Genomic DNA, 26,760 nt, shown 5'->3' on the forward strand with positions numbered 1-26,760 from the left:
ACCAAGGGAATCACACCAGCAACCGGCGCAGAAGCCACACCAGCTGTGGTCTCGCTCCTACCTCTTTTTCTGCCAACCAACTGGGCAGCAGCATCTTCTTCTTCTTCAGCTTCCTCGTCTTCAGGCACAGAAGGGGTCGCGCCAGCATCAGGGTTACGAGAACCCGCGCTCCCAGAGCTCCTTGAGCTACCCGCTCCAGTTTTTGTCTCAGCTGTGCGCGATAAGCCTTCAAGTGAGTCACTTATTATCACATAATCGTTCAAGTCACTCTGTCGAAGGCGAAGAGTACCTTTAACAACGGCAGCGGTTGCGCGACTACTACCAGCCCCCTTGCTGGTCACCTCTGGATCCACGTTAACATTTTTCTTCTTCTTAAGGGGTTTTTTCTTCTTCTCTTCCGGGTCAATCCCCAGGTCGCGCAACACACCTGCAAAAGATGTTAGACCACGAACTTAGCTCGCCGTTGGAAGACCATACTGACTCCTCGCTGGAAAGATAGACAACCTCTTTCCCAGCAGAAGTCACAGAGCGCAAAGGACGAGGTTTAGGAAATTGCGCACCTTCAGTAGCGGTAGGCGGCGAATCAAAGGCACCAGCAACCGGATATATAAAATTGCCTTTGATTTGTTCGTGCCAGCTCTCCTCATCATCGCGCAACGGGCGCACACCCATAGCCCCAGCAAAAGTGGCGAAAGCCGCTTGATATAGCCGCGCCTCTACACGCCAAAATACATTACGTGAGAAAAACAAACATGAAATAAGGGAAAAGAAGAAAACACTGACCTTGATCGCCAATCTTCAAGACAGGCACCTCTTTGCTGTCTGGTGACCACTGGTCGCTCATCCGCGCGGCCACCAACACATTTTCCTCGAATACACGATTCGGAGTAGGGGTTAATTGTTGGTACCATAGCGCTTGCTTGGGGATGGGAAGATCCTCCTTCAACACAGTTTCAGTCCAATCCCGGAAGGGCATGGCAATCGGAAGAACCTCCTCTCTGATAAAGAAAAACTTGGGTTTCCAATCATGAAAGCTCTTGGGAAGGTTTAACAAGATCTTCTTTGCAGCACCGCGGCTGGCAAAGGAAAAGAAACCCATGGTTCGTTGCAGCTGATAGAAAGCCCGGAATTTCTCCACCGTCGGCTCGATGCCATGAGACCGGCATAAAAACTCAAAGTGTCGAACCCTAACCATCCCAGGGGGGCTCATTTGGGAAATATGAAAATTGTAGTGATGTAGTATGTTCCCCATAAAGTTAGTCGCCGGTAACCTAAAGTTACCTTAGAGGAAGAAATCTTCATACAAGGTAATGTAACCCGGCGGTGCATCGGCTGCAGTCTGGCCCTGAGCCGTGTACCGAGCATCCCACTCCGGTGGAAACCGGCAACTCTGAACAATCTGTTCGAACAGCCCAAGATCCCACTTGAGGACGGGAACAGGACCCTCCTCGGAAGAAACAGCCTCCTGGTGTTCTTTAGTCATTGTAATGAAAGTGACAAGTTTCTGAAAACTTAGAAGATTTGAAGAAAAATCTTGAAGATTTGAAGAAAATCTTGAAGATTTGAAGAAAATCTTGAAGATTGTGAAGAAAATCTTGAAGATTCATAGAGAAAACGAGAGAAAATGGGAAAGCAACGAAGAGAAGTGAGAACCTCTCACATCTCTTCGGATATATATACCCATCGCATTTAATGCGATGGGTAAACGTGCCGCTTTCGCCGCTAGGCTAACCAATGAGAGGCTGCCACATCACGCGGAAAAGTAGGGGTGACGGTTACCACGCGCGCGTGGGCCTCACTCTCCTGACACGATGTGCAACCGTCGCAGTCGGCATGATGACATCCGTGCCAGGGGTCAACTCAAACGTCGCACTCAACGACTTATCCCACCAACTTGCCAGAGTTCGAATTTCGAAGTTTCCCGCCATAAATTACAAGAAACTTCAGGCAAAAGTTACATTAGCCGCGCAAGACAACATCGCCTTAGCAACACTGCGCGCCTGATCAGATAACCAATGAACCACTTGGAACATGCCTTGGTAAGCTGCGTAGTTGTAACAAGAATTTCTACACGCGCCACACCAACCAAGATCAAGAGAGCATTCCCCTTCTTTTATTTTTTTTTAAGTCCAGAGCTCCAACCACTTGCGTCGCGCATGGTGCAACACTGGACTGGGGGGACTTGAAGGGGTATGGTCCCAAAAAGTCGCACAAACCTCAGTTAAGGTTGCGCGTGAGACCATACTCCTTATTTTAATAAACTTATTATTGAGAGGCAACCCACAAGAAGCTCTGATATCAACACTTAGCATAAAATAATGGAACACGTGGGTATACTAACCCCGCGCGGGTTAGCCTGATGCCCAACAAAAACCACACAGGAGGGGATCGCAAGTCTACCTCCGGTGGTACACAAGGTACAAGTGGCAGTAAACGGAGCCAATGAGCGTCCAGCAGGCTCTGGTCAATCGTGCGCCACGATCGTCTGACGAGAAGTACATAAGGACGCCTACGTAGCACCAATCAGAGGACGGAGACAACTGTCCCACGATCTCCACTTGTCTGCTGATGGCAGAACGACAGCAAGGCCGACAACAATGACACGTGGCTCCAATCAAGGTGCGCCAGCACCAAGGAACGTCTAGAAGCCACTAAACGGTCGACAACAGCGAGGCAAAGAGCATATCCGTTATGCTGTCCGTTTCCGGCCCAAGGCCCATCAGCCCATAACCTTTTACACCTCTCCGGCTATAAATAGAGACCTCATTCCACAGGTTAAACATTCTATTCCCTCTACTCTCACTCTTAGCACTTAATTATCCTCCCAAAGCAGTCGCTTATTCTCACGCCGGAGCCTGGTTAAGAGGGAAACCCCCACATTCCCCTCTTAACGAGTAACGGTGTTCTGTTTTGCAGGATTGAACCATCAAGTCGGAGCTCAAATATTCATTAGAAGATTAACCACTATGATAGAAACATAAACCAAACTGATTAGTTCCTTAATTAGTTCAGTGTTTCTTCAGAAGGTAAATGAAACACACTAACCACATCATAAGCATATCAACAACATATACATACTACCAAAAGACTTGTCTACAAACCATCAGTACTATCCCCAAGTATCAAAACAAACCAACCAAAAAACCACATTTAATATTCATGCTTAACCATCTAACATAAACATAATAACCAACATTCACGAACGGCCTCTTTTCTTTGTGATATTGCGTACGACTTTGGTCAACATCAAATACTGAGAAGACTTGACGTATGTAAAGAAAAGAGTGGAGCGGAACTCGATGTAATTCAATTTCAAGAAAGCTGACCACTTTTTAAAACCATACCTGAATCCCTTTCCAGACTTCTCGCCTCTTGTGCCCAACTTAATGAGTTCACATTTTTCGTTCTGAACCGTAACATGATCCAAGTTGTCAAGAGAAAGACACAGATGGCTCGAAACATCAGTCGATAAACGCTGAGAAAAAAAAATAAAAGGATTAATTATATGATTGATTAATAAGTTATGTCTCTTGTGTTATAAAATTTGAAGGAAAAAATTAATATCATAAAGTTTACCAGTCTGCTTTCGACTTTCTTGGTGAATTCAATTACAGTAGTTTTTTTGAACTTTTTTGATGTAGAGCATTTACGGCCAACATCAACAGCTATAGGTGTCAAGGATCTGAATGCCTTACGGTTTGGTTTAGCCTAAATAATTGAATAACAAACAATAAGTGTAAAAATTATATAGATAAAAGTGTACAACAATAAGATACATGGTTCTTTATATAATCAGAGACAATTTCATGGTTACGATATCTTACTTGTTTGTTTTCAGCAGGATTGATTTCCTGAAGGACCATACAATCATCAACTTTGGGAACCTTAGAACGTGTATGATAACCCATATGAGACGTTGATGTGAAGGATGTGGATACCTTAGGCTTTGGTTTAGACTAAATAATTAAAAACACACAATAAGTCTATAAATTTCACAGAAATGTAAAGTTTTCATATATAAGGTTTATTCAAACTTTATATGTAATGGTATAAATGACACGATAAAGTTTAAAACAAAAAATTGAATATTGAAAACAAATATTAAATAATATTCTTACTTGAGAGACAACGTGAGAAGACAAATTTTGGTCACAAACAAAATCAGTTGATTTTCCTTTTGGTTCAACCTAAAGAAAATAAAACAATTAACATATTGATATAGAATGAAGTAATTTAAAAAATTATATAATAATTAAGCAAGTTTTTATACATGTAATGTATTGTTTGGTATCAAAAAACTATCCAAAACAACATCAAGCTGGGTTTTCACATTAACAAACGAAACTTCAAATTATTAATTATATTTATTGAAAACAAACATCAAATTATATTATCAGATAATAAACAACCTTTGTCGAAAGTCCTTTATCTCAAAAACAAACTTTGATTTGACTTTAGGATGAACCTACAAAACCATAAACAATTTAACATATTACCATAAAAAACACAAACAAGGAATGGAGCGATAACTGGATCTTTAAAAGGTTAACAGGATTCGTACAAGTCTAGCTTAACTATCACCGATAGCTGCGACCAATAACAGACCCGCTAAGCAATCAAGAACAGGAATCGCCACCAAACCGAAGAAACCTACCCAAAAAACACAAAACGGAGACTGTTCAAGAGGCGAATGGAATCGGAAAATCTGATTAGTATGAAAGGTTGAGTCCAGATTGTACCAGAGGCAAATCGACGGAACCTTGCACTCTAATCAGGATTTACCTTCAACGTCGAGCACTCAAGCGACATCCATCAGAGAGAGAGGATTTGCTATTGTGCTGTAAAATATAACATAGATTAGTGATAAGAATCGCACGATTGTAAAAGATTACAACCATTAGAATCAGTTATGTAATTATTAAGTCTTTGGATCAACTCTACCAAATTATTAAACAGTATAAAAGTATAGATAAGAAAACCTTGCATAACTTAAACGTTTTGTCAACAATCTCTAGCTCAGCTGGTGGGTCGGCTGGTTGTCTCCATTGGAGGTGTCGGTTCGATCCCTGGCTGCTGCAGGGTGAGACATCCGGGTGAAGGCTCGGCTTGGGATTTATCCTGGGTTCGAGTCTAACGGGGGGCGAGGGTTTACCCATTTCACGGGGTTCTCAAGCATTAGGGGTGTGCTACGTTTTATTGTGGTGGTCGAGTAGTCGGCCTTTGGGCATAGCTACAGAAATGTGGATTTATACGTGGAAAACAGTTAGTCGTTAAAAAAGAAAAAAAAAAACCTTGCATAATATCCACCTGGATTCGTAAAGAGCCACGTTACCGCCAATCCTATCCTTCGTTGTGGATTGCCGATTACGTTATCAACTCACCCACACATCCATTACTCTTCTTCACTCTCCACTCTTCCCTTACCCGCCGGAGTTACAAAAATGTCATTCTCATCCACTCTATTCTCTCATAACATTCGTTTCGCCACCAACCAACTCTCAAACCCTAACCCTAAGCTCCACAACCTAAACAACCGAAGATCCCTAACCGTATCCGCAATCGGCACCGACACACTCGACGGAACAACACTCGCGGTCATCGGCGGCAGCTCCGTTGCCGCGCTTGCCGCCGCAATTTCACTTTCCGATCCGGAGAAACGCCGGCAGTTACAAGCGGAGGAGGTTGGAGGCGGTGATAAGGAGGTTGTGAGAGACTATTTCACTAACGATGGTTTTCAACGGTGGAAGAAGATTTACGGAACTACGGATGACGTCAACAAGGTGCAGTTGGATATACGAATTGGACATGCGAAGACTGTGGAGAGTGTGATGAAGATGTTGACTGATGAAGGCTCGCTTAAAGGTGTTAGTGTTTGTGATGCAGGATGTGGTACTGGATTGTTGTCGATTCCGTTGGCGAAAGAAGGTGCTGTTGTTTCGGCTAGTGATATTTCTGCTTCTATGGTTTCTGAAGCTCAGAAACAGGTTTGAGTGAATAATTTGTCCCTAATTGGTAGTTCAAGTTAGTTGTAGATCGACCTAATCTCTAATTTCATATTTGGTAGTTGATAATTAACACTAAATTAGTTTCGGTTTTTTTGTGAAACCGATCGGTTATGGTTCAGTGGATGTGATTAACCGACCGTTCGGTTATGGTTAGACTAGCGAGAGTGGGGCATTTTATGTTGCCCCGGCGTTGGGGGGGGGGGGGGGGTGAGCTAGCTAGCTAGGATTGGTTGTTGAAATTGGACCGTTTGGGGTAGCTGTTAGCCATAGCCGTTGAGCATGGCGGTTTCAATGTAAAAAATCAAATTAAAAAAAATACAAATTTTTACCTATAAATACCCATCTGAAACTTTATTTTTTCCACATTTCTTTACAAATCTTCTTCAACCAATCTCACACCAAACAACAAATCTTTTTCAACCAAACCAACATCAGAAAACCGAACATGGTGCATTGGACGGAGGAGGAGGAGGAGATCACACTTGTTACATCTATCGATCGTTGATGCACAACGTACGTTACAACGTGGTCAAACCGCGTATTGGGGACAAGCGTTCCAGCAATACTAACAACACGTCGTGAACGCTCGTCACAATTTAAACGCCTGCCAACACAAGTGGCGTGAACTAAAACCGAAGCTGGATTGATTTAAAGTTTGTTTCGACCGTGTCCCTGCGGGGGACCTGAGCCACGACGATTGAGTGGGGATCGCGAAGATCGAGTGTAGGCACGACGGGAATCCGGAATTTAAGTGGGTTCCCCACTTTAACATTTATCGAACTCTGTAAAAAAACACTGGACAATTAACCGGTTTTAACTGAAACCGGCCCATAACCGACAGTTAACCGATGGTTATGGTTAAGCCTTCATAACTGAACCGAATCGACTTTGCACACCCTTAAATTAATTTTTGGTACTCAAATCGTGCTTGTTCTTGGACGATTTCAACATTGATATATGATACTAAATAGATTCAATTCTCCTTGCTTGATCTAACTGCTTCAAATGAAACTAAAACACAAGAGAATTAGATCAAACAAGTGATCATGTTGTTGAAATTCCTGCAGGCAAAAGAGGCACTTGAGGGCAAAGATGGTGTACAGATCCCAAAATTTGAAGTGAGTGATTTAGAAAGCTTAAATGGGAATTATGATACAGTAGTGTGTTTGGATGTACTGATACACTATCCACAAAGCAAGGCTGATGGCATGATCGCGCATCTTGCATCGCTAGCTGAAAATCGTTTGATACTCAGTTTCGCACCCAAAACGTTCTATTATGATCTGTTGAAGAGAATTGGAGAACTTTTTCCAGGACCTTCAAAGGCAACAAGAGCATATCTTCACTCGGAAGCTGATATAGAACGGGCATTACAGAAAGTTGGCTGGAAAATCAGAAAGAGGGGTCTCACTACCACACAGTTTTACTTTTCACGGATCGTTGAAGCCGTTCGCGCTTAGATTGATGACAGGTCAGATTTATGCGCATTTTTACAAATTGTTTTTGGTAGCACCATGTTTTAAAATCTGATCTCCCTGTATTCTGTAGTAACATGATGTAAATTAGCGTAGATGATGAAAATTCAAGGATAATCTTGTTTGATTACAAGATAAAATCCAAAACGTGCCGGTTTGTCTGTGATATGAAGTATAGTTTAATTAATTGCAAGTCAAATTAAGATACATGAAACACAAGATAAACTTAATTGGTTGTAGGGTAAGAAACAAGCGATTACTCGCGGTTGATCAGGAGTTAATGATTGTTTACTAAATGTTGCACTTAATTTCGATTACATAAACATACTCACATATTGCAGATCAAGTCAAATCTAGGCACGAATTATGCCTTACCACACCAATTATCTTTATTTTTAGTTATGTTAATGGTCTTATATTTGATCAATCAATAATATAATGCAAAATAATGAAGAATCCAATTCAATAACATTTAGTTTAATATAAATCAACATTCTGTCATAACACGTATGACGAAGTTCAATCAACCAAATAACATAAGAAACAATGAAATGCTAGTCTTTGTGATCGCATGGCGTTTATTCACACATGGCTTGTTGAGTAGAGACAACCCCGTTCGGCCCGTGTGCTCAGATTAAACAAACCAACGTGTTGTGACTATTAATGATTTCTTGGGGTGACTGTCAATGCAGCCTCACTTGACTGCTAAAACCCTAGCCTCAACACATAGCACCACTTGTGTATTGACTACCGTCTTCATCATGTGTTTGTGCCTGTTTTTAAGGGTTCAACTAGGAGCGTGTTTGTTGTGTTTTTGGTTCATAATTGTGTTCAGGGGCAACAATTACACTCACAAAATGAACGAAAGCCAGTAATTCTCGTCAACTTCTTTAGAAAGCGAGTCTTCTTTTCACATAAATACCATATTAACAGTAAACCGTGCATTAGCTTGTACCAACTTGGAATTAAAACAAAGTTGAACGCAATGAATTTGAGGATTTTAGATAAAACACTATGTAATGAGTGATTCTATTACCTTGACCAACCAAACAAATTATTTTTCATTCATCGGTAATAGTCCATTCCATTTCGCATCCTATTCGTGCATACCGAAGGCTACAATAATGTAGACATATAAGTTGTAATTGTGATTGTAGATATTATAATGTATATTAACACCCAATTTCAAGATATTAGCATATATACTAATTGGGCTTAATATAAAGTAGTTATTTGTGTTCAATGATTAATGGATTTAATTGAAAATGGACTTTTTTCTGAGTGACAAATTTTTTTTTATTTATGTCGTCTGTGAGACTTGAACCTAAGATCTCCTAAGGTGTTTAAAGACTTTGCCTTTATCAATGGACCACCACCTCATTGGAAATTGAAAATGGACTTATTTGTTTAAATCATTAATGGATTTAATTGAACATGGACTTGTTTGTTTAAATGTATACAATGAGCACATTGCCAATTTGCCATTGGCCTCCTAGATCTCCCAACAGCAATTGCGCAACAAAACCACCGATATTGAAGTTGTCGGTGGAGGGAGATACACAGTGTTGAGCATGAGGAGGTCGAAAGGACGGATTTTTACCTTGGAACTAAAAAAGTTAAGTTGTATGAAATCTAAAGTTGGCTGTATACCAATCAAAACCATTAGTGTAGACATATAACTTGCAATTGTATTATAGTAAACAAGCGGGTTGGTGTCAAAATTTCTTGGGGGTCACTTGGGATTAAATCGCATGTATTCTAAGGGGGTAGGGGCGCCCATCACTCATCACTCATAATTCATTCACAACTTTTAATCAAGTTCCGCCATGTCATCAAGCATTATGTCCATCACTCACCACCCAACACTTCTTCACGCGTGAAAAATTCAACGCGTTTTCATTTTGACGCGTTATAAACCTTGATGGCGGCGGTGTTTTTTTCATTCCACGCATGTTCAGCCCCCATCAAGGGGTGCCCCTAGTGGCCTAAAAAAATTCATCTGGCTGCACCCAATCCACCCAATCTATGTCCGCCAATGATTAAGGCACATTTTCATAAAATATTACAACGATTCATAATAAGTTAGTAGTCATTATAGTAACACTCTTTTGACAAAAAAATACATCATTTGTTTTGGTGAGAAAAGTAGCGGGTCATGCACAAGAGTTATAAGGTTCATATATTGTGTCATGGATAACTTTTAACGTTTTATCAAATTTCAATTATTAGTGCCATGGATAACTTTTAGTTATTTAGCTCTCATTCATCACTTATTTACTTATTTTAACCATCAACATTAGTGTATTAGAGTTAGATACCACCGTAGAGTGTCTTAACCCGTATCATAACATAACTTAAGGGTCAAGTTATTCTACAAACGCTTCTAATTGTAAGAAGTGTAAGAAGAATTTATAAAGTGACAAGTGTCCAATAACCTAAAATTAAACTCACTACATCACCACCCAAAACCTAAACCCCCACCCCACCCCACCACCACCCAACACCCCCCACCCCCCAAAAACCTAAAAAAAATCTTAAAAAAACTAAACACCCAACCCCACCCCCACCCAAAAACCTAAACCCCCACCCCCTCAGCCAAAAAAAATTATTTTTTTTTGGGGGGTGGGTGATCGGGGAGGGGTGGGTGGAGGTGGGGGTTTAGGTTTTGGGTGGTGGTGGATGTTTAATTTTTTTTTCTATTTTTGTATAGTGGGTTTTTTTAGGAGTCTTTGTACCCTTCTTACAATTAAGATCCTTTGTATTTGATCCTAATCCCATAACTTAAATCTCTTTGATTTAACATGAGTTGAAAATTATAAACCCGCTAAGGGAGGCGGGTAACGCTCATTAAAGGGGAAGGGTTGGTGCGCCCCATGCCCATCAACCAATCAAATTGCATTCTTTTTTTTTTGTTAGATTTTAATATTATTTTTAATAAGTATATTTGTAAAATCATTACGCATTAACGGTGGAAAAAACGAGTAAGAGCTCATACCTACATGACAGTGACTTTTTGACGTGACAAACTGATAGTTATAACTTATGAAATCATAACACTTAGCTTAACTAGTTTAATAAATGCACACTAACTAGTTTACTTTTTGTTAATGACAAATGTTACTCACTCTACTTTACACCAATTACTCTAAAATATCCTCTTTGCTCAGGTTCGAATTTGAGACCTCCCTCACAAGAGGCATGTGGCTATACTAAGTGGGCTAGCCTCACATTGGTTCTTTATATATCTGAAAACAAAAAATATACACACCATAAGTAGAGGTGTGTCTGGAACCATAGAACCGAAGCTGACCCGGCCTGCTATCACACACAAACCGGTTTGGCTCTGGCCCTGACCTGACGTTTTGGTAGACGTTGGTCTCTAACTAGAAAAGTAAATGCTTGAGCTTGAGAAACTTCTGGTCCAGTGAGTCCATAAAACTCACTAGGATACGCCGTATTATTGAACCAGACAAAACAACAAGCAATGAAACCAAAGACATATATAGCCGCTAAACTACAAAATCGTGGTTTCTATGTGTCGAATTGGTTTGGGCCCAATAGGTTTTGAACTCAATCAAACCCTTTTTTGGGGCCACCTGGTTTTAAATCCGATCCAAATAGGTTTAAGTGGATTGGGGTTTTCAATCCTAAAACCGGTTCTTAAACTGAACCCATTTGGCCCAAACCGGTTTGGGCCCAACACACAAAAAAAAAAAAACTCGGTCTGGTTTATAAACCCAACCGTTTGGGCCCAACCCGGGTATTTGTACACCTCTAACCATAGTGATAAGACATTAGACATAATGTAAGTGTGATGGGACCACCAATGAAAATAACGGTTGGGGGCCCATTTATGACGAGCCCGCATACTATGACTGCGTATGATTGTATCCATATGCTATTCGCATGGGTAATAAACAAAGAAAACAAAAAATGTGGGTGGTGATCTAGGGTTACAACACATACACGTAAACATCTATATATCGCATTAGGTTGTAGACTTGTAGTTATTGCCACCAAGAATTTAACACCAAATGAAGAAATGTGCTGGATTGACACCACAATAAAAACACACATGTAGATATAAATATATTATAACCTGTAATGATGTGGATGAAACAATATAACGATTTAAATGTTTATTGAATAGTTACACATTAATTGATGATGGTACTTTGTATAATAATTGGGTTATGATAATACAAGATACAAGTTTCTTTTAATTTTTGTTTATGTTATCTTGTTGTCAAGGTCTAAAACTTGTTCATTTTGTTTGTTCCAAGAATCGTTGCGATAACACATAACCAAATTAATCATATTTTACGTTGTTGTATTTACTCGATTGATAAACGGTTCGTGTTTAGGTTGACATATATGTTTCGCTAAACAAGTCAACCCACCAACATTTGTTAGTTATATAATGTCTTGATCTAGAGACTCTCCGGGGTTAGTTTAGATTAGGAAATGCTAATGCGGTTTGGTTTTGCTTAAACTGGTTAGATCATATGGCTTGATATGAATTTATGTGTGTTTTCGTCTCATTTTGTTAGTCTGAATGGTATAAAATTTGCTCATAGCGTGTCAGAAACATGTTCTTATCATAGTTATCAAATGCGCTAGGCGCACTCTAGGCGCATAGGGCTCGCCTCTCGCCTAGGCGAGAAGCGCAAAAAAAGCGAGGGCCTGAGAAAAAAAAAAGCGCAATCAAATAAAAACATTAAAAAACAAAGTTATGAACCGGAAAAAGCCAAATCCTCAAATTCCAAAAGTTTTCAAATATCATAAACCTTAAAAATAAAACCAACATAATTATGAATGATCAAAATATCCCAAAACCAAAACTGTTAAAGACTTGAAAACAATAAAAAGTTCAGACTTCAAAAAGTAAATAAAATTCAAAACCAAATGTTCTTCAACTTTAAAAATCATCGGAGTCGGAGTCGTCATCCACAGCAATTGCCGGCAAATATACTTTAACAGAATCGATACACATACCTGTGGTATTTTTTGCCGGCAAAAAAAAAAGCAGGACTGAATGCTGTGGATACGTATTAGTTGTTATACAGATAACATGAATGAATATTGAATATAAAGATAATATATCTCCTAACTTTTTGGAATTCAAAATATCTTTTAAAATCTGCTGCCTTTTATTTTAGGTTCTAGAATGCCTGTGTTTATTCTTCCTAGAAACATAATAATATTTGCTTATCAGATGTAAAATATGTTTTTATCTCTTAACATGCCATATGGGTTAAGCTAAAAGATTTAACTAAAAGGAATCACGTCAAAGGTCAAATGGGTTGAAATTCATCCAAAGTGTATATAAATGCATAAAAATAATATAGTTTTTTTAGTTTTGTTCCATACATTATTTCTTGGGGTCTATGACAAAAAAAAAAAATGTGTTACTGTGTTGGCCCAGCCTATTTCGAACCGCACTTAAAAAGTTTCATGTTTTGTCCATCTCTACTTATCATTGATGAAGTTGGATTTATGTCAATCTGCTCTTGCTCATATTTAGCCGTATGGATATTCCCGACGACATATTTGGCGAGTCGCTAAATTTAGAAGAAACCCACTTAAACGAAGGCTATCAAGAAGGCTATGAAACTGGTTTCGCCTCTGGAAAAGATGATGGGCGGGAAGTTGGATTAAAAACTGGGTTCACAACCGGTGAAGAGTTAGGCTTTTACAGAGGCTGCATTGATGTCTGGAACGCTGTGATTCGAGTCGAGCCAAGTTGCTACTCAGCTAGAGTTCAAAAGAAAATCAAAGAGATGGATGAGTTGTTGTTTAAGTATCCGATTTTGGAGCCAGAAAACGAGTCTGTAACGGATATTATGGGGTCGTTAAGGTTGAAGTTTCGGGCTATTTGTGCAACACTGAATGTGAAGTTGGAGTATAACGGGTACCCAAAAGCCTCGGACCCTAATGAGATTCAGTTTTGAGGTCATGGAAACCAACTGTGATATTTTTATGTTATAGCATACCATTAGGAGTTGAGCTGTTTGTAATTGTTGGTTGTTACAAAACCAATTTTAGTAGAAAAAAGCGGAGAACCGCATAAATTTGTGTCTAATATTATTTAACTTTGTGAACATTATTCAATCGCCACCTAGACATGGGAGATGGGACTTCATTACCTCTTCTCACTCATGCATGCAATGAAATAAAATCCTCTTATTAAAAAAATTAATATATAAAACAAAAAAGCCTGATTGGTCAAGCACATGGGGCCCACCACCTTGTCTCCTTTGTTACTCGTTATTGTGGTGGGAGTGTTCAATGACTCCCTTTCAATGACGTCTAGGCAATGAGATGGGGTGGGGGGTGGGGGTGGGGATGCATTTTGAAGAAAATGTGAAGAATGTGTTCAAATAAAAAATTCAGCTTTAAACCTGTTAGTGTTGACTTTTCTGTGTAGAATTTTCTTGCTGCCAATCTATATGTTACAACTAATGCAAAAAAATGCAGGAAAATAGTTAAGCATGTATGTTTCAAAAGCAACATTTTATCAACTATAGAAGACTTGTAAATTTGTAATGACTTCTAAATACCACAAAACTGCAGAAGACGTGTAATAACTTCCAGAGTAAATTGTGGTTTTGGTTCTTGTGGTTTAGTGGTTATTGTTAATTTTATAAAATATAAATATCTTGCAATCTACATACCAAGGTTATTATTTATTGCGATATAGTTAATTCATGGTCACATGAGAGACATGTGCCTGCCAGGTATTTTGGTAATAAACCATTTAAATGTTAAAGAAGGGCATTATTTCTTTATACTATGGGAGTATAATTTTATATTGATTACATGAAACTTACATCTACAAATATAGTTAGTGCATGTGAATATGAATATTTTGTTAGTAAATTTTTTTCTAATTATCACAATCTTTATGGGTGAAAATCAATTAGTTTTTTCTTTTGAGTGAAACTCGAGTTCAGCCGACCTTTGCTTCTGCGACTTTTCGGCTTCTGCGACTTTCAGTATCCACGACGATTTTCATCATGATTATCGTAATGGCGATTTTAATTATTATCAGGTTCTTAGCTTCAGTTTTTGGCATCAATGATTCTCGTAAAGTTCGATTTTGTATTTCACGATCTTGTTGTTCGAGTATCTACACGATTGTGATTATGTCATTAATGATTTTGCTAATCGGTTTTTGTGCTTCGATGATTTTGCACGATTTTGTTGTTCAATTCTGCATAATTTTGTTGTATGACTTTGTGTTGCCATTCAATTTCGTTGGTCTAATGTTGTGTGGTTCCTTTTTGTGGTTCAACAATTGTTTTTTTGATCTTGTGTTGCGTTTGATTTTTTGTTCTTATTTTGTTCTAATTTGTGTTGCTATTTAATTTTGTATTCTTACCTTGCTGCATCAGTTTCTTGTCATCATGTTCTTCTTGATGCTCTTTGTGGAATTATTACTCACAAATCTAAGATTTTACAAAGTTGATAGATTAAATATATTATCATAAAAATAATTCAAGGTTATATATACCAACACAAATTATTAACAACTATCGATTTGCTTTTGTGATCAGCTGGATAAGATAGAAGAAGAAACAAGTAATAATGGGTTAAATGAATATAAAATAAAAGGAAAAAAATGACAAATAAATCAGTTAAAATATAGAAAATTGTGGAAAATCATATTTGTTTTCTTTCATTTGAATGGTTAATTACCAAAATAACCAACATATACCTCTCATGTGACTAGGAATTAATTATAAGTTGGATGAAGTTAATGTGGTAGACCAAAACCGCAATAATATAAAAACATTGATATGTAAATTGCAAGACATTTAGATATCAATCTCTTATACTAAAGCAAAATAATTTTGACTTTTTAACCTTGATGTGGCGATGCTATTTGGCCAGAGAATTATTTTTTAGGCGCCATTCTCTCATCCTTCCTTCCTACACTCATTTTTTTGAAACCGCCTCTTCAATTTGGAAACCTAATCAATTCTCTCAATCAATCAGTTGAAACCATTCTCCAATTTGCCAAATTGATTTCTCTTCGCATTCACACGACTTCTCAAAACATCACACATTCAATTTTACAAACCCAAAATCTCATCTACGGTTTCATCTCTAGCAGCGATTGTTCCTGGCCCTAGAAATCCCTAAATCTCAAGCATTCAAACTCTCATTTAGGTATGTTTTCTTTGATTTTTATGATGTAATTCGATAATCGTGTGATTTTTTCGCTTTAATCAATGTTTAATATGTTAATCATTGATATAGATATAGATATAGAGTTGTCGAATCGGTTTTGATTTTGTCGCTCAATCGAACCAGGTAATATTTCTGAAAGAGATTCAATTTTCAAATGGGTTACGTGTCTAATTTTCGAGGGTTAAACGAGAATTGAGTCAGTTAGAAACCCTAGATCGATTCTCAAATCAGTTTTGAGTCAGCAAGTAATTGTGAACAAGTTTGATTTGAAGTTCTGGTTGTTAATTGGGCGTTTGGTAGGTTCAATCGAATATTATGATTATGAAGACGAAAACAAAGACAAAGAAGATTATGAAGGGGAAGGAGTCAAGAAGTTGATTTCGTCAGAGAAAATGTAACAAGGTAGTTTTTTTAACTTACCTTAATTGATGTTTATTGACTTCTAATTTGAATATTTGATTATGTAGGTGTTTATTGATGTTTATTCTAGACTTCATTTTGAAGATCTGATCAAGAGAATTGGAAACTGAATGCCAACAATTTGAAGTTTACTCCATGTTCAGTATTCACTTTTTATACTTTTTAATCGATTTTACACATAATTTACCCCTTGCTTTTTGACTTTCTTTGCAACTGATGTGTATATATGCTTTTAAATTAAATGTATTTTAGTTGCTAGGTTATGATTATGATGCTTACTTTTGTTTTGGACACAGTTGGACACAATTGTACATATTTTGATCCAAGTATTCAACCTGTTCGATGAGATAACAAGACGATTAGTGTCTGGTGTGATTTTGTTTTTTGCCGTTCTTAAATAGGCGGAAATTGATATTGTACTGCAGTTCCATATCATCAACAGGTATGAATCATGACCTATGACTTTGAGAATGATGCAGACCCTAATTTGGTAGAAAGTTTATTGCTTTTGTAGTTTCTTGACAAGAAAAGTTTTTAATTAATAGAGGTGGTAAGATTAGGCACTTAAAGGTTTTTTCTTCCACCAACATCTTATGCCATACGCTAGAGCTTACAAAACATCAAAAAAGTATTTTTTTTTATAGTTCAGAGAGGTGACCCCCCCCCTCACCACATGGATAAATCATTTAATTTAATATGACTAAGCTACTACACCTACTCGATTAGAAGTCTCTTTGAAGCATATAAGTATTTCTCTGTGTGAGAAACGTGTAAATTTCATTCATGTATGCCTCTAAATATTGCAGTTATATCTTTTAGAAAGTTAATTGCACTTAATTTCATATATTTTGCATCCATAACCACTTCTATTACTTAATTTCAGCCATAATTAAAGTTATTTTTTATTATTAACTATGTCACAGGAACTTAATAAATCTAAGCTAAAGCACACCAAGTTGCAGGAGAGGTACGGGCTTTAGCTAACGGACTTGCTGCACTTAAGTTGTAAGCGTTGCAAAATCACAAGTATTTTGGTTCTCAAGTAAACATCTAGATAATAATAGGTAGAAGTCGTAAAGAAGGGGCAGAGGGCAAGGGTTGGGTAACGAGCTAATATATGTTTGTGTCAAACTCAATACGGGGCTGGCTGGATCGATTGACTTATTTACAAAAAAAATTATTGTATTATAAATCATCTAAGTGTTTGAATAACACAATTTGTGAGTTATGACTTATACGCATTACAAATACAGGAAGTCAAAATTTAGATCTATTTCAATTTTGGCTTTTTTTCTATTTAGCATGTTTTGGAATTGGGACTAAAAAACAAAAAATGATCCATTTATTACAAATTATTTGGCCATTGACTCCATAGGTAAGCACTATGCAGGTCAAGTAGTAAGGTTAAACTTCTTTACAACCTAGTTGGGTTCAGTTAACTCGGACCTGGTATGGGTTGAGTTCGATGTGGACGCATGGGTATGTTGAGATGTTTAAAGAGTTAGTTAAGATTGTTGTGGTTATAGAGGAAGGAACGACTAATTATATGGGACTGAGTCTTATACTCTTTGGTGGTGCAACGACTCGGGAGTACAATTCGTCTAATGATGGGACTCCTACTTGTAAGAGAATCCGTATGTTTCTGCCTACATTATTTAGTTCCATGAATATAAAAGTAAATGATGCCATAGAGGTAGTAGATACCATCCAAGTAATGATCTTCATTTGTTATGCATTTTTTAGTTTCATGTAGTCACTCATATAACCGATATCAACATTTGCTAAAAGTATTATTATCTCATTCACATATGAATTAGTCGATTTGGGTCACTTTTTATTTAAAACGGGCAAATAAAATATTTTAGCTACACCTCTTTGTCATTTACTAGAATGAAAAATGATCCCTTTTTTTAAACTTGGATCGTGTCTTGCCGACTATAGTTTTCTAAACATTGATGAATATTTGAAGATAAAGGCCAAACAAGCAGAGGATATCTCACAAAGAAACTCACAAGGGAAATCTGACAAAGAAGTTTCAAGATATTACCAATATCTGCTTACACAAGTCAGTTCCCTAGAACGTTTTGCAAGGAATGTTAGTCAACAAATTTCTGAAAGAGCTGCTGAAACTCTGAAGAAAGACTACATTGAAAGCATCATGTTCTACAAAAGATACAAAGGAGAGAGACATATGTACAAAGAGTGGACTGTTCCTGAGCTTGAAGCTGAAGCAGCAAGAATTCAAGATATGATAAAAAGAAAAGTCACTCACTCTCCTCCTGATTAGGCAAAGTTCAAAAGGAATGTACCTGACAAGCAGCTGGAACTAAAAAGAATGAAAGAAGAATTGGTTGCTGCTGATTTTGGCACCAAAAAACAAGTAGCTAGATGGAAGGAAGATGTGATCAGGTCAACCTACAAAAGGTTGGAGGAATTAAGAAAGAAAGATCCAAAAATTCCTCAAAAACCTGATTATCCTAAAGCAGAGGTTTCAAAAAGACCATCAAAACTGCAAATCAGGAGAACCACTGCTCCTACTGGTGCTGCTATCTACAAAAGAAGGAGCCAAAAACAGTTGGATGCCGAATCACTTCAAGAGCTAATGGCTGGGGATGACCTTTTGAAAGAAGGCATACAAAAGATGATTAGTAAAGCTCTTAAAGTGAAACAGTCTGCAACTACTGCCCAGCCAGTAATGAATCGGCCAGCCTCACCAAATACTTCAGCAAATAAGCATCTCCCAAGAAACCCACCAGGCTCAAAAATACAAAAGTGGGCAACTGACAAACAGTCCTGCGTATTGACCTTGCTCAGGTCTGGTGGAGAAGTGAAGAAAATATCAAGGGAACAAGCTCTTGGCCCGAGTCTTGAAGATTTGCAGGATCTCCTTGATCTTCCACTTAGCAGGGATGATGAAGATACAGATGCCCTTAACTTTGAATTACAATTTAAAGGTCAAATAAGGGAACTATTGATGAGGCAATAAAATATCCACAATAATGAGAGTTTTGGCATTATCTGTTCCAGGGGGAGATTGTTGGGATTGAACCCTATCAGAGGAACAGATAATGTAAAGCCAAAACTGGATCAGCTCAGTGGATTCTGAATAAGCAGATGCTGATTTACATATCTCTCCCCTTGGAAGTGATTACAACAACTGATGACCTCCTATCTGCTGATCTTACCAAACTGCTGTCTCATAACTGCTGTTCAACTAAAGATCTGATGGAAGACTAAAGCCCTGCTGATTCAATCTACTGCCTTGAGTTAAGCACTGCTGATCCGGACAAGTGCTGCTGGGTTCACAGCAGTAGAAGGTTGCAGCGGTTGTTCTAAAGTCTATTTGTAATAGACTGTTTTAGCAGTAGTTAACAAGCAGTGTCTGTATAGATCAGAGGTTAGAGTTTGTTAGGAGGTTAGATGTCACTTTCATGGTGACGTCAGCTTAGATGCTCAGTAGTTTGCAAGTGCTTTAAATAGTACAGTACTTGGTACTGTTCTATTAGCTCTTCACATCATTCGTCTTCTTTGCACGAACAAACTACTGAGCTCGGGCTGAGGGGGAGTTTGCATTCTTACATCATCATTGTAATCGTAATTGAAATAAATTCAATCATTCGGTTCTTTGTGTAAAGATGTTTGATTAAAGTATTACTCTCATTTGATCGTATGCAAAGTTTGTGATCATTTTAATTCCGCGGCACAACTCATCCATTTTCCATCTTAACTTCAAACGGGCCATGGATATCCTTTGATTGAGGGTAAACTCCTTTTAGCAGGGTCATCCTCAGTATAAAAAGATTTGATTTCTTCTCTAACAGCTGCTAGCTCAAGAGGATATTGGACACCTGCAGGAGGTAAGGGCTTGTGCATTGGAACAAAAGAAAGTGGAACTGGTTTTGGTATTGTGACAAGAGCTAGGGATTTTGAAGATGTTTGGGGTGATGAAGTGACATCATCTTTAGGAGTTAGCCTTCTCCTCTTTATTTGAGGAGGGACTGATGATGTTTTGGATGGAAAGGTGGTTGTAGTGGCAGTGGTTTGTGATAGACTAACAGCTGGTGAAACAACTGGTGTTCCAACCAGTGTTGTCTTTACAGCAGATGTTTTAACAACTGATGGCTTCTGTCTTTTGACAGGAGGTGATTGTGATTTTGGTGATGATGGTGAAGTAGTGGAAATGGTGTGTGTTGAAGTGGGAGCAGATGTTGAAACTACTGAGATACCAACAGTAGTGGGTACAACAGAAGTTACAACACCTGTTTTGAGAGGTGGTTTTTGAGCAGACTTTGAACGTCTGACTGGGATGGATTTGGGTAACCTTCCTCTTTTAGTAGGCTTCTTCTTTTCATCAAAAAGATTTTCATCATCCCTTGATCCTGAAGTTCCCTGACCCACATGATCCACTCTGGCTTTTCTTTTAGCCTCTCTATCCCTTTTAACCCATGCAAGTGCATCTGCAAGTGCATTTGTGGTCACATCCAGTTTCTTACTACCTTCTGGCAAGGGAATCTGCTTGGTCATATTTGAATTTTCTGGTGCAAGGTAAAGACCATCAGTTATTTCCTTTCTTCTCCACTCCTGAATTTTCTCCCCCTTTTTGGCATTATCTTCAGGGAGTTGATCAATGAAGAACAATGGTGGAGGAGCAGTGCCAGTGGAGTGCAGGATCTGAGTTTTAAGAGCTTTGAGATCAGCCTGAGTGTCTTTGAACCTAGACTCCATAGCATTTTTCAGCAGTTGGACATGTTTTTCATGTTGCTGATCTGCTAGGTATGCTTGATGATGGAGAAAAGGTTGAAAAAGCTTCCAGAGCTCATTTGTAGCAGATGCTTGTTGTAGAGCAGGTGCTTGAGGTGGAACAGCAGTTGATTGTACCTTTTGTACTTGTAACAACTGTTGGAGCATATTTTTGAGTTCAGCAACAGAGTTATCAAGTTTTACAACACGATCCGTCAATTTCTGGTACTTTAAACCATCACCCAATTTAATGGGATCATCTTATTTCCCACTAAATGTGGTTTGATCAATGGTAGATGTAGGGAGTTTACTCCAAACACTAACCACTGATGCCCCTTTTTCTTGGTACTAGGGTCTTCTTCCTTCAACACTTGACAACCTTTTGATGTTACCAGTTGGATAAAGAAATCCACTGGTGGTTGGCAGAGGTGCTATGTAAGGAATTGCCTCCAAGGAAGTCTTATTAATGTAACCACTGCCCAACTGTAAACCAGTGGGTTCAACAGTTGTAGTGGCTGCTTCACTTGGAATACCACAAAGAGTTACTTGTAACTCAATGGGTGTAACCTCCTCAGGTTTTGTTGGTGGGTTAGCAATAGATGATACAGCAGGCTCCGTCAGATGTTGAGTTATATTCTCATTGATAGGTGATTGAGAAGGACTGGGTAATGCCTGGTTCTAGTCAATTGCATCCTACAGTAGTTGTGTTTTTGGGGGAATTTTGGATGTGATGGTGGGTGTAGAAAGCGGAGTTGCTCCGGGCATTGAGCTGTGGATGATGGAGACAAGTGTATCCAGAGCATCATAATGTGGTGGCCCTGTGTGTACAACATGTCCTTTTTGTGAAGAAGCAGGAGGAGTTATGGTTATGGATTGAGATATTTGGACCAACTGTTGTGAGGAAGAAGTAACAGTGGTTTTGTGTGACATTTGTGTTGTCACAGGCATTATCTCTGGTATCTCATCTGCCAGAGTTGCCTTTTTGATGGGTTTGAGGGGTTTTTGATTTTTCTTTTTGGATGGCCTTTTTGGTTTGATAGGTGTGGGTTTCAAAACAGTTGTTCTGCTGCTTTGATCACCTAGAGCAGTAGGCTCAGCAGCAGATGCCTGAGGAGCAGTGGTAGCTGCTAAAATCTGCTCAGGCACCCCTGCTTGTGTTTTGCAAGGTGCTACCATTCGTGAAAAAGTTTCAGATGTTAGGCAGTTTATTACAGTTATTTCACCTTGGTTTATTAAAGTTAAATCATTCTTACTGGATTTCTTTTCAAAATAGTAACTCAGAAACCTTGGAAATAGTAAGAATGATTTGGTTTCAACATTATTAACCAAATCTTTGAAGATTTCCCGAGAGTAATTAAAGTTTTCTTCTTGAAGAATTGCATATCCCAGATTTTGAATCTTTAAAGAGATCTCATTAAAAGAAGTGGTTTTGTTTGAAACACATAGTAGGAGGGTATGAAATAAAAATCTGGTTTCAGGAGGAAAATAACCTTTTTCTAAGGTTAATTTCGTCATCATTGTGGCTTCATACCCTCTTTCAATGAAGTCAATATGCAACCCGTTTTTAGGAAAGGAAGTTTTACCTGCTTGATCATCGAGTTGGAAGACTTCGGAGATGGACTGTGGTGTAATTTGGACAGTTTTACCCTTTATAGAGGAATGAATGGCAATTGCAACGTCTCCTTGTTTTTCAAGTGTTGCATTCTTCCAAAATTCTCTCTGGGTCGCCAAATAGATTGGTGCATCGGCGGTTAGCAAAGTTTTGTACTTTGATTTTGCCATGAGTGAGATAATGGAATCGAAAGCATCTGTGGATCCTGGTTTTGTGAGGAGACCCAGAAGATTGTGTGATTTTTTGAATGGAATTTCAGTGGAGATTTCCTCTTTGGAGGTTGTTTTCGATGATTTTGATGAGGGTTTTGAAGATGACTTCGATTTTGTCATTTTTGAAATGAACAATCGAAGGAATTTGTGATTTGATGAGAAGAAAAACTGCTTTGAGAAGAGAATTTTTATGAATTCAATTCGACAGTAAAACCCTGTTCTGGTGGTGAGTGGGGGATTTTATAGGGAAGTGTGTGAATGCTGACGTGGCAGCTGTTACAAAAAGTCTGACTGCTATGTACTGCCCACATGACAACCACTGGTTAAGATGAAGGACAGTACTTTGGGTGAAAGCAACTGATGAAAGCAGTGGAAAGGGGACAGTGGATGATTTTTACTATCAGTGGATAGTATATCAGTGGATAAGACACTGCTTTTGAACAACAGAGGTTATCAGAAATGAGAAAACAGTGGTTGCCTTTCAGCAGTGCACATACTTTTTGAAGTAGAGCAGACCTTTGAACCATCAGTGGTTATGGCAGACTTTTAAGGATTTTAATGAAATTTTCATTTTTAGCTATTTTTAAGGATGAATTTTTGATTTTCTGAAAACATTTCGTTGCTTTTATTCATAGAAAAACAAGATGTTGCTTGTTATTCCATGTTTAGCATCCCAATCCGAGAGACCAGACTTTCAAAAGTGGTTGTATCAAGTGCTTTTGTGAGCACATCTGCCAGCTGGTCTTTAGTTGGAACATGATGCAGAGAAATCAAACCTTTTTCATAGCAATCCCTCACAAAGTGATGTCTGATGTCGATGTGTTTGGTGGTAGAGTGGGAAACTGGATTTGTGATGATATTTTCTGTTGCCTGGCTATCCAACATGAGTGGTGTCTTTAAGGCAGTGATACCAAAATCCAGTAACTGATTTTGAAGCCACAGGAGTTGGGCTGTACAGCTTGCAGCAGCAATGTATTCAGCCTCAGCAGTTGATGTTGAAAATGCTGCTTGCTTTTTGCTTTGCCAAGAAACTAAGCAATCACCTAGAAACTGGCACCCTCCTGAAGTGGACTTCCTTGTTGTGTGACAACCAGCAAAGTCACTGTCTGAAAAACCTGAAAGCTTCATATTCCCATTAGCTGGATACCAGATACCAAGTGTGGGAGCACCTTTTATGTATCTGAGAATTCTTTTTACAGCAATGAGATTAGATTTTCTGGGAGCTGATTGACTTCTTGCACAGACACATGTATCAAACATGATGTCTGGTCTAGATGCAGTTAGGTACAATAAAGACCCAATCATGCTTCTATAAAGTGTTTGGTCAATCAGCTTATCCTTTTCATCAGGCATGACCAGCGTATTTGTGGCCATGGGTGTGCTGCATGGTTTACAATCATTCATATCAAATTTGGTTAAAAGTTCTTTAGCATATTTGCTTTGATGAATGAAAGTTCCATTTTGTATTTGCTGTACTTGGAGACCAAGAAAGCATTGCAGCTCACCCATTGCACTCATTTCAAACTCAACTGTCATGAGTTCTCTAAACTCTTCACACATTTTGGTACATGTGCTTCCAAAAATAATGTCATTCACATAAATTTGGACAATCATTAAATCTTTCCCTCTCCATTTAAGAAACAGTGTTTTATCAATGGTACCTCTTTTGAAACCATTTGAGAGTAGAAAGTTGGAAAGAGTTTCATACCAGGCCCTTGGTGCTTGTTTCAGGCCATACAAGGCTTTGTTTAACCTGTAGACATGATCAGGATAAAATGGATCCTCAAAGCCTGGAGGTTGACATACATATACCTCTTCTTGCAATGTACCATAGAGGAAAGCACTTTTGATATCCATCTGAAACACCTTCATGTTATGGTTGACAGCAAAGGCCAAGAACAGTCTGATAGCTTCCAATCTAGCAACAGGGGCGAATGTTTCATCATAATCAATCCCCTCTTCCTGTCTATAACCTTGAACCACAAGCCTGGCTTTGTTCTTGACAACAATGCCCCTTTCATCTGCTTTGTTCTTGAAGACCCGCTTTGTGCCAATGGGATTAACCTCTTTTGGCAGTGGTACAAGCTCCCATACTTGTTGTCTTTTGAACTGTTGGAGCTCTTCTTGCATAGCTTCTACCCAACGGTTGTCTTTTAGTGTCTATTGGTACTTGACTGGCTGATGGAGTGATAGAAAGCCAGCAAAATGACAAATGTTTTGGGTTTGGCTTCTTGTGAGCACCCCTTCATTGATGTTGCCAATGATTTGATCAGGTGGATGAGATCTCAAGAAGATTAAATCTCCTTGGTATGGTATGATAGCATTTGTGGGTGAAGGCTGCAAATGTGTAGCATCTGAGCTAACCACTGGTGGTGACTTTGATGACCCAGCAGTGGCTTCAAAAGGTGGTGGAATGGGTGGTATTGATGTGGACCACTGCTGATTTTTATCCACTGTTTGAGGACTTTTGTCAGCAGTAGTTGAGGATATGGAAGCAGTGGTAGATGGGCTACTTTGGTCAACAACTATTGAGGTAGCAGTGGTTGAGCTTTGGCAGTTGTTTTGAACAACTGGTGCTTTTCCCTTTGTGGCAGACCTTTGAGGGATGATGATTTCATACCCATAGTCTGGTGTTGTATCCTCTGATGGACCTGCACTGTTAGTCTTGACAGCAGTATTTTCAAATGTGATTTCATACCCGTATTTCTCTACAAACACTTCAAAGCCTGTGACCCAATGCCTTTCACGGGTGAAGAAGGTGTTTCTCAATTACTCCAGTGGTTTGATGCCATCGAGGTTACCCTTCGTCAGAGTGGGTGCCCCGAGGATTTCCAAACTACATGCGCTACCGGAGTATTTCAATCGCGAGCACTCGACTGGTGGACTTCCAAACGTAACAAACGTGGGATTGCTGCAGCCTATGCTCTATCCTGGAATGAGTTGAAGAAACTCATGAAGGAAGAGTACTGCCCTCCCCACGAACTTCAGAAGCTCGAAGACGAATTTTGGCAAATCAAGCAAGACAAAGGTGACAACGCTAGCTACACTGCAAGGTTCAAACAGCTGAGCGTAATCTGCCCAAGTCAAGTTGACACTCCAAGGAAAGCTATCGCGAAGTACATTCGCGGCTTGCCAGAGTGTGTGGGTGATTTCGTCGAAGCTGCAAAGCCTGCTAACATTGAAGAAGCTTATCAACTGGCTGCAGAGGTTAACGACAAACGAGTCTTGAGTGGATTCTTCTCCACGACTCCAGTCAAACAGGCTCATCAAGCTACTATCATTGATTCCTCAGGCGAATCTACCGAGGCTCATCTGACGACTCCCGTGAGAACTCTTCAAGGGATTCTTCCGACAATTCCTCCGGGAATTCTTCGAAGGACACTTCTGATGACGCCTCAAGTGGATCCTCAGATGAAGCCACCGACGACACTGCATCATCACGAGAAGCTCAACCCAACCCAACCGCAAGCGAAAGGAGCCAAGTGTGGAAGAGATTCCGAAGCCTGAGCCGCTACAATCAGTTCCAGTTCTTGCGAAGCGCGCTTACAACGGAAGCCATCCCCAGTGCCTCAGGTGTACGTATCATCACCCAACTGGGGCAGGTTGCCGTTATTGCGCCAATTGCAACAAGTATGGTCATCTTACCTGGAACTGTCACTTCGGACCACAGCATTGAAGAACTTTAGCAGCAGCCGCAAAATTTTTCCACAACAACGTCATTTTACTTCTATTGTTGTTGTATTCGTACGTTTATCGCCGATATATTTGTGTGGAACTTATGCATCAATCGACGCAATATGGATTCTATTTTCTTCCTCGTATTCGTGCACAAACCTATATGCTAGCACTATGTACTATATAACGTATTTTACCCCTACTATACATTCTTGAGATAAGGTACGATATGCGTGCAAGAGTCAACTAATCACGGGTGCACACGGGATTATCTTGGTTAGTGCACGAAGATCGTAGCAAATTTCAATGATGCCTTTACGTTCAGGGCATGGTTGAGCGTGGTGGATACGCCGCTGGTACTTCCTATATATAAGCGCCTTGACCATGTCTGACAAAGTGTGACACCTATTTACAGGGCGGAGGTGTAT

The 26,760-nt window shown here is 39.1% G+C and overlaps 3 protein-coding genes and 1 long non-coding RNA gene across 4 annotated transcripts; 2 read left to right on the forward strand and 2 right to left on the reverse strand.

Moving 5' to 3' along the window:
* Positions 1-3,112: 3,112 nt before the first annotated feature.
* Positions 3,113-4,650, reverse strand: LOC118484300. The gene is made up of 6 exons (XM_035980330.1): positions 4,562-4,650; positions 4,410-4,465; positions 4,119-4,187; positions 3,825-3,956; positions 3,577-3,708; positions 3,113-3,475 (listed from the first exon to the last, which is right to left on the reverse strand). The coding sequence occupies exons 4-6, from the start codon at positions 3,906-3,908 to the stop codon at positions 3,197-3,199; spliced, it is 495 nt and encodes a 164-aa protein (XP_035836223.1). The 5' UTR covers positions 3,909-3,956; positions 4,119-4,187; positions 4,410-4,465; positions 4,562-4,650; the 3' UTR covers positions 3,113-3,196.
* Positions 4,651-4,685: 35 nt separating this feature from the next.
* Positions 4,686-5,433, reverse strand: LOC118484301. Its single transcript, XR_004873261.1, has 3 exons — positions 5,308-5,433; positions 4,980-5,230; positions 4,686-4,838 (listed from the first exon to the last, which is right to left on the reverse strand). It is a non-coding gene; the product is annotated as an uncharacterized LOC118484301 (long non-coding RNA).
* LOC110891268 (magnesium protoporphyrin IX methyltransferase, chloroplastic) lies at positions 5,349-7,687 on the forward strand. Its single transcript, XM_022138966.2, has 2 exons — positions 5,349-5,984; positions 7,073-7,687. The coding sequence occupies exons 1-2, from the start codon at positions 5,442-5,444 to the stop codon at positions 7,463-7,465; spliced, it is 936 nt and encodes a 311-aa protein (XP_021994658.1). The 5' UTR covers positions 5,349-5,441; the 3' UTR covers positions 7,466-7,687.
* Positions 7,688-11,900: 4,213 nt separating this feature from the next.
* On the forward strand, positions 11,901-13,625 carry LOC110891269 (protein LTO1 homolog). The gene has a single exon (XM_022138967.2). The coding sequence runs from the start codon at positions 13,009-13,011 to the stop codon at positions 13,429-13,431; it is 423 nt and encodes a 140-aa protein (XP_021994659.1). The 5' UTR covers positions 11,901-13,008; the 3' UTR covers positions 13,432-13,625.
* The last annotated feature ends 13,135 nt before the right edge of the window (positions 13,626-26,760 follow it).

This window comes from Helianthus annuus, chromosome 11 (genome assembly GCF_002127325.2).
Source record: "Helianthus annuus cultivar XRQ/B chromosome 11, HanXRQr2.0-SUNRISE, whole genome shotgun sequence".
In the NCBI taxonomy this organism is placed as follows: domain Eukaryota; kingdom Viridiplantae; phylum Streptophyta; class Magnoliopsida; order Asterales; family Asteraceae; genus Helianthus; species Helianthus annuus.

What these genes read in the sequence shown, in the direction of transcription:
- LOC118484300 (XM_035980330.1), bottom strand. Translation starts at nt 3,908, where the DNA reads ATGGGTTATCATACACGTTCTAAGGTTCCCAAAGTTGATGATTGTATG. An exon ending in ATCCTGCTGAAAACAAACAA is followed by an intron (nt 3,709 to 3,824) that starts GTAAGATATCGT and finishes TCAATTATTTAG; the next exon opens with GCTAAACCAAACCGTAAGGC. An exon ending in AGAAAGTCGAAAGCAGACTG is followed by an intron (nt 3,476 to 3,576) that starts GTAAACTTTATG and finishes TTTTTTTCTCAG; the next exon opens with CGTTTATCGACTGATGTTTC.
- LOC110891268 (XM_022138966.2), top strand. Translation starts at nt 5,442, where the DNA reads ATGTCATTCTCATCCACTCTATTCTCTCATAACATTCGTTTCGCCACC. An exon ending in TTTCTGAAGCTCAGAAACAG is followed by an intron (nt 5,985 to 7,072) that starts GTTTGAGTGAAT and finishes AAATTCCTGCAG; the next exon opens with GCAAAAGAGGCACTTGAGGG.
- LOC110891269 (XM_022138967.2), top strand. Translation starts at nt 13,009, where the DNA reads ATGGATATTCCCGACGACATATTTGGCGAGTCGCTAAATTTAGAAGAA.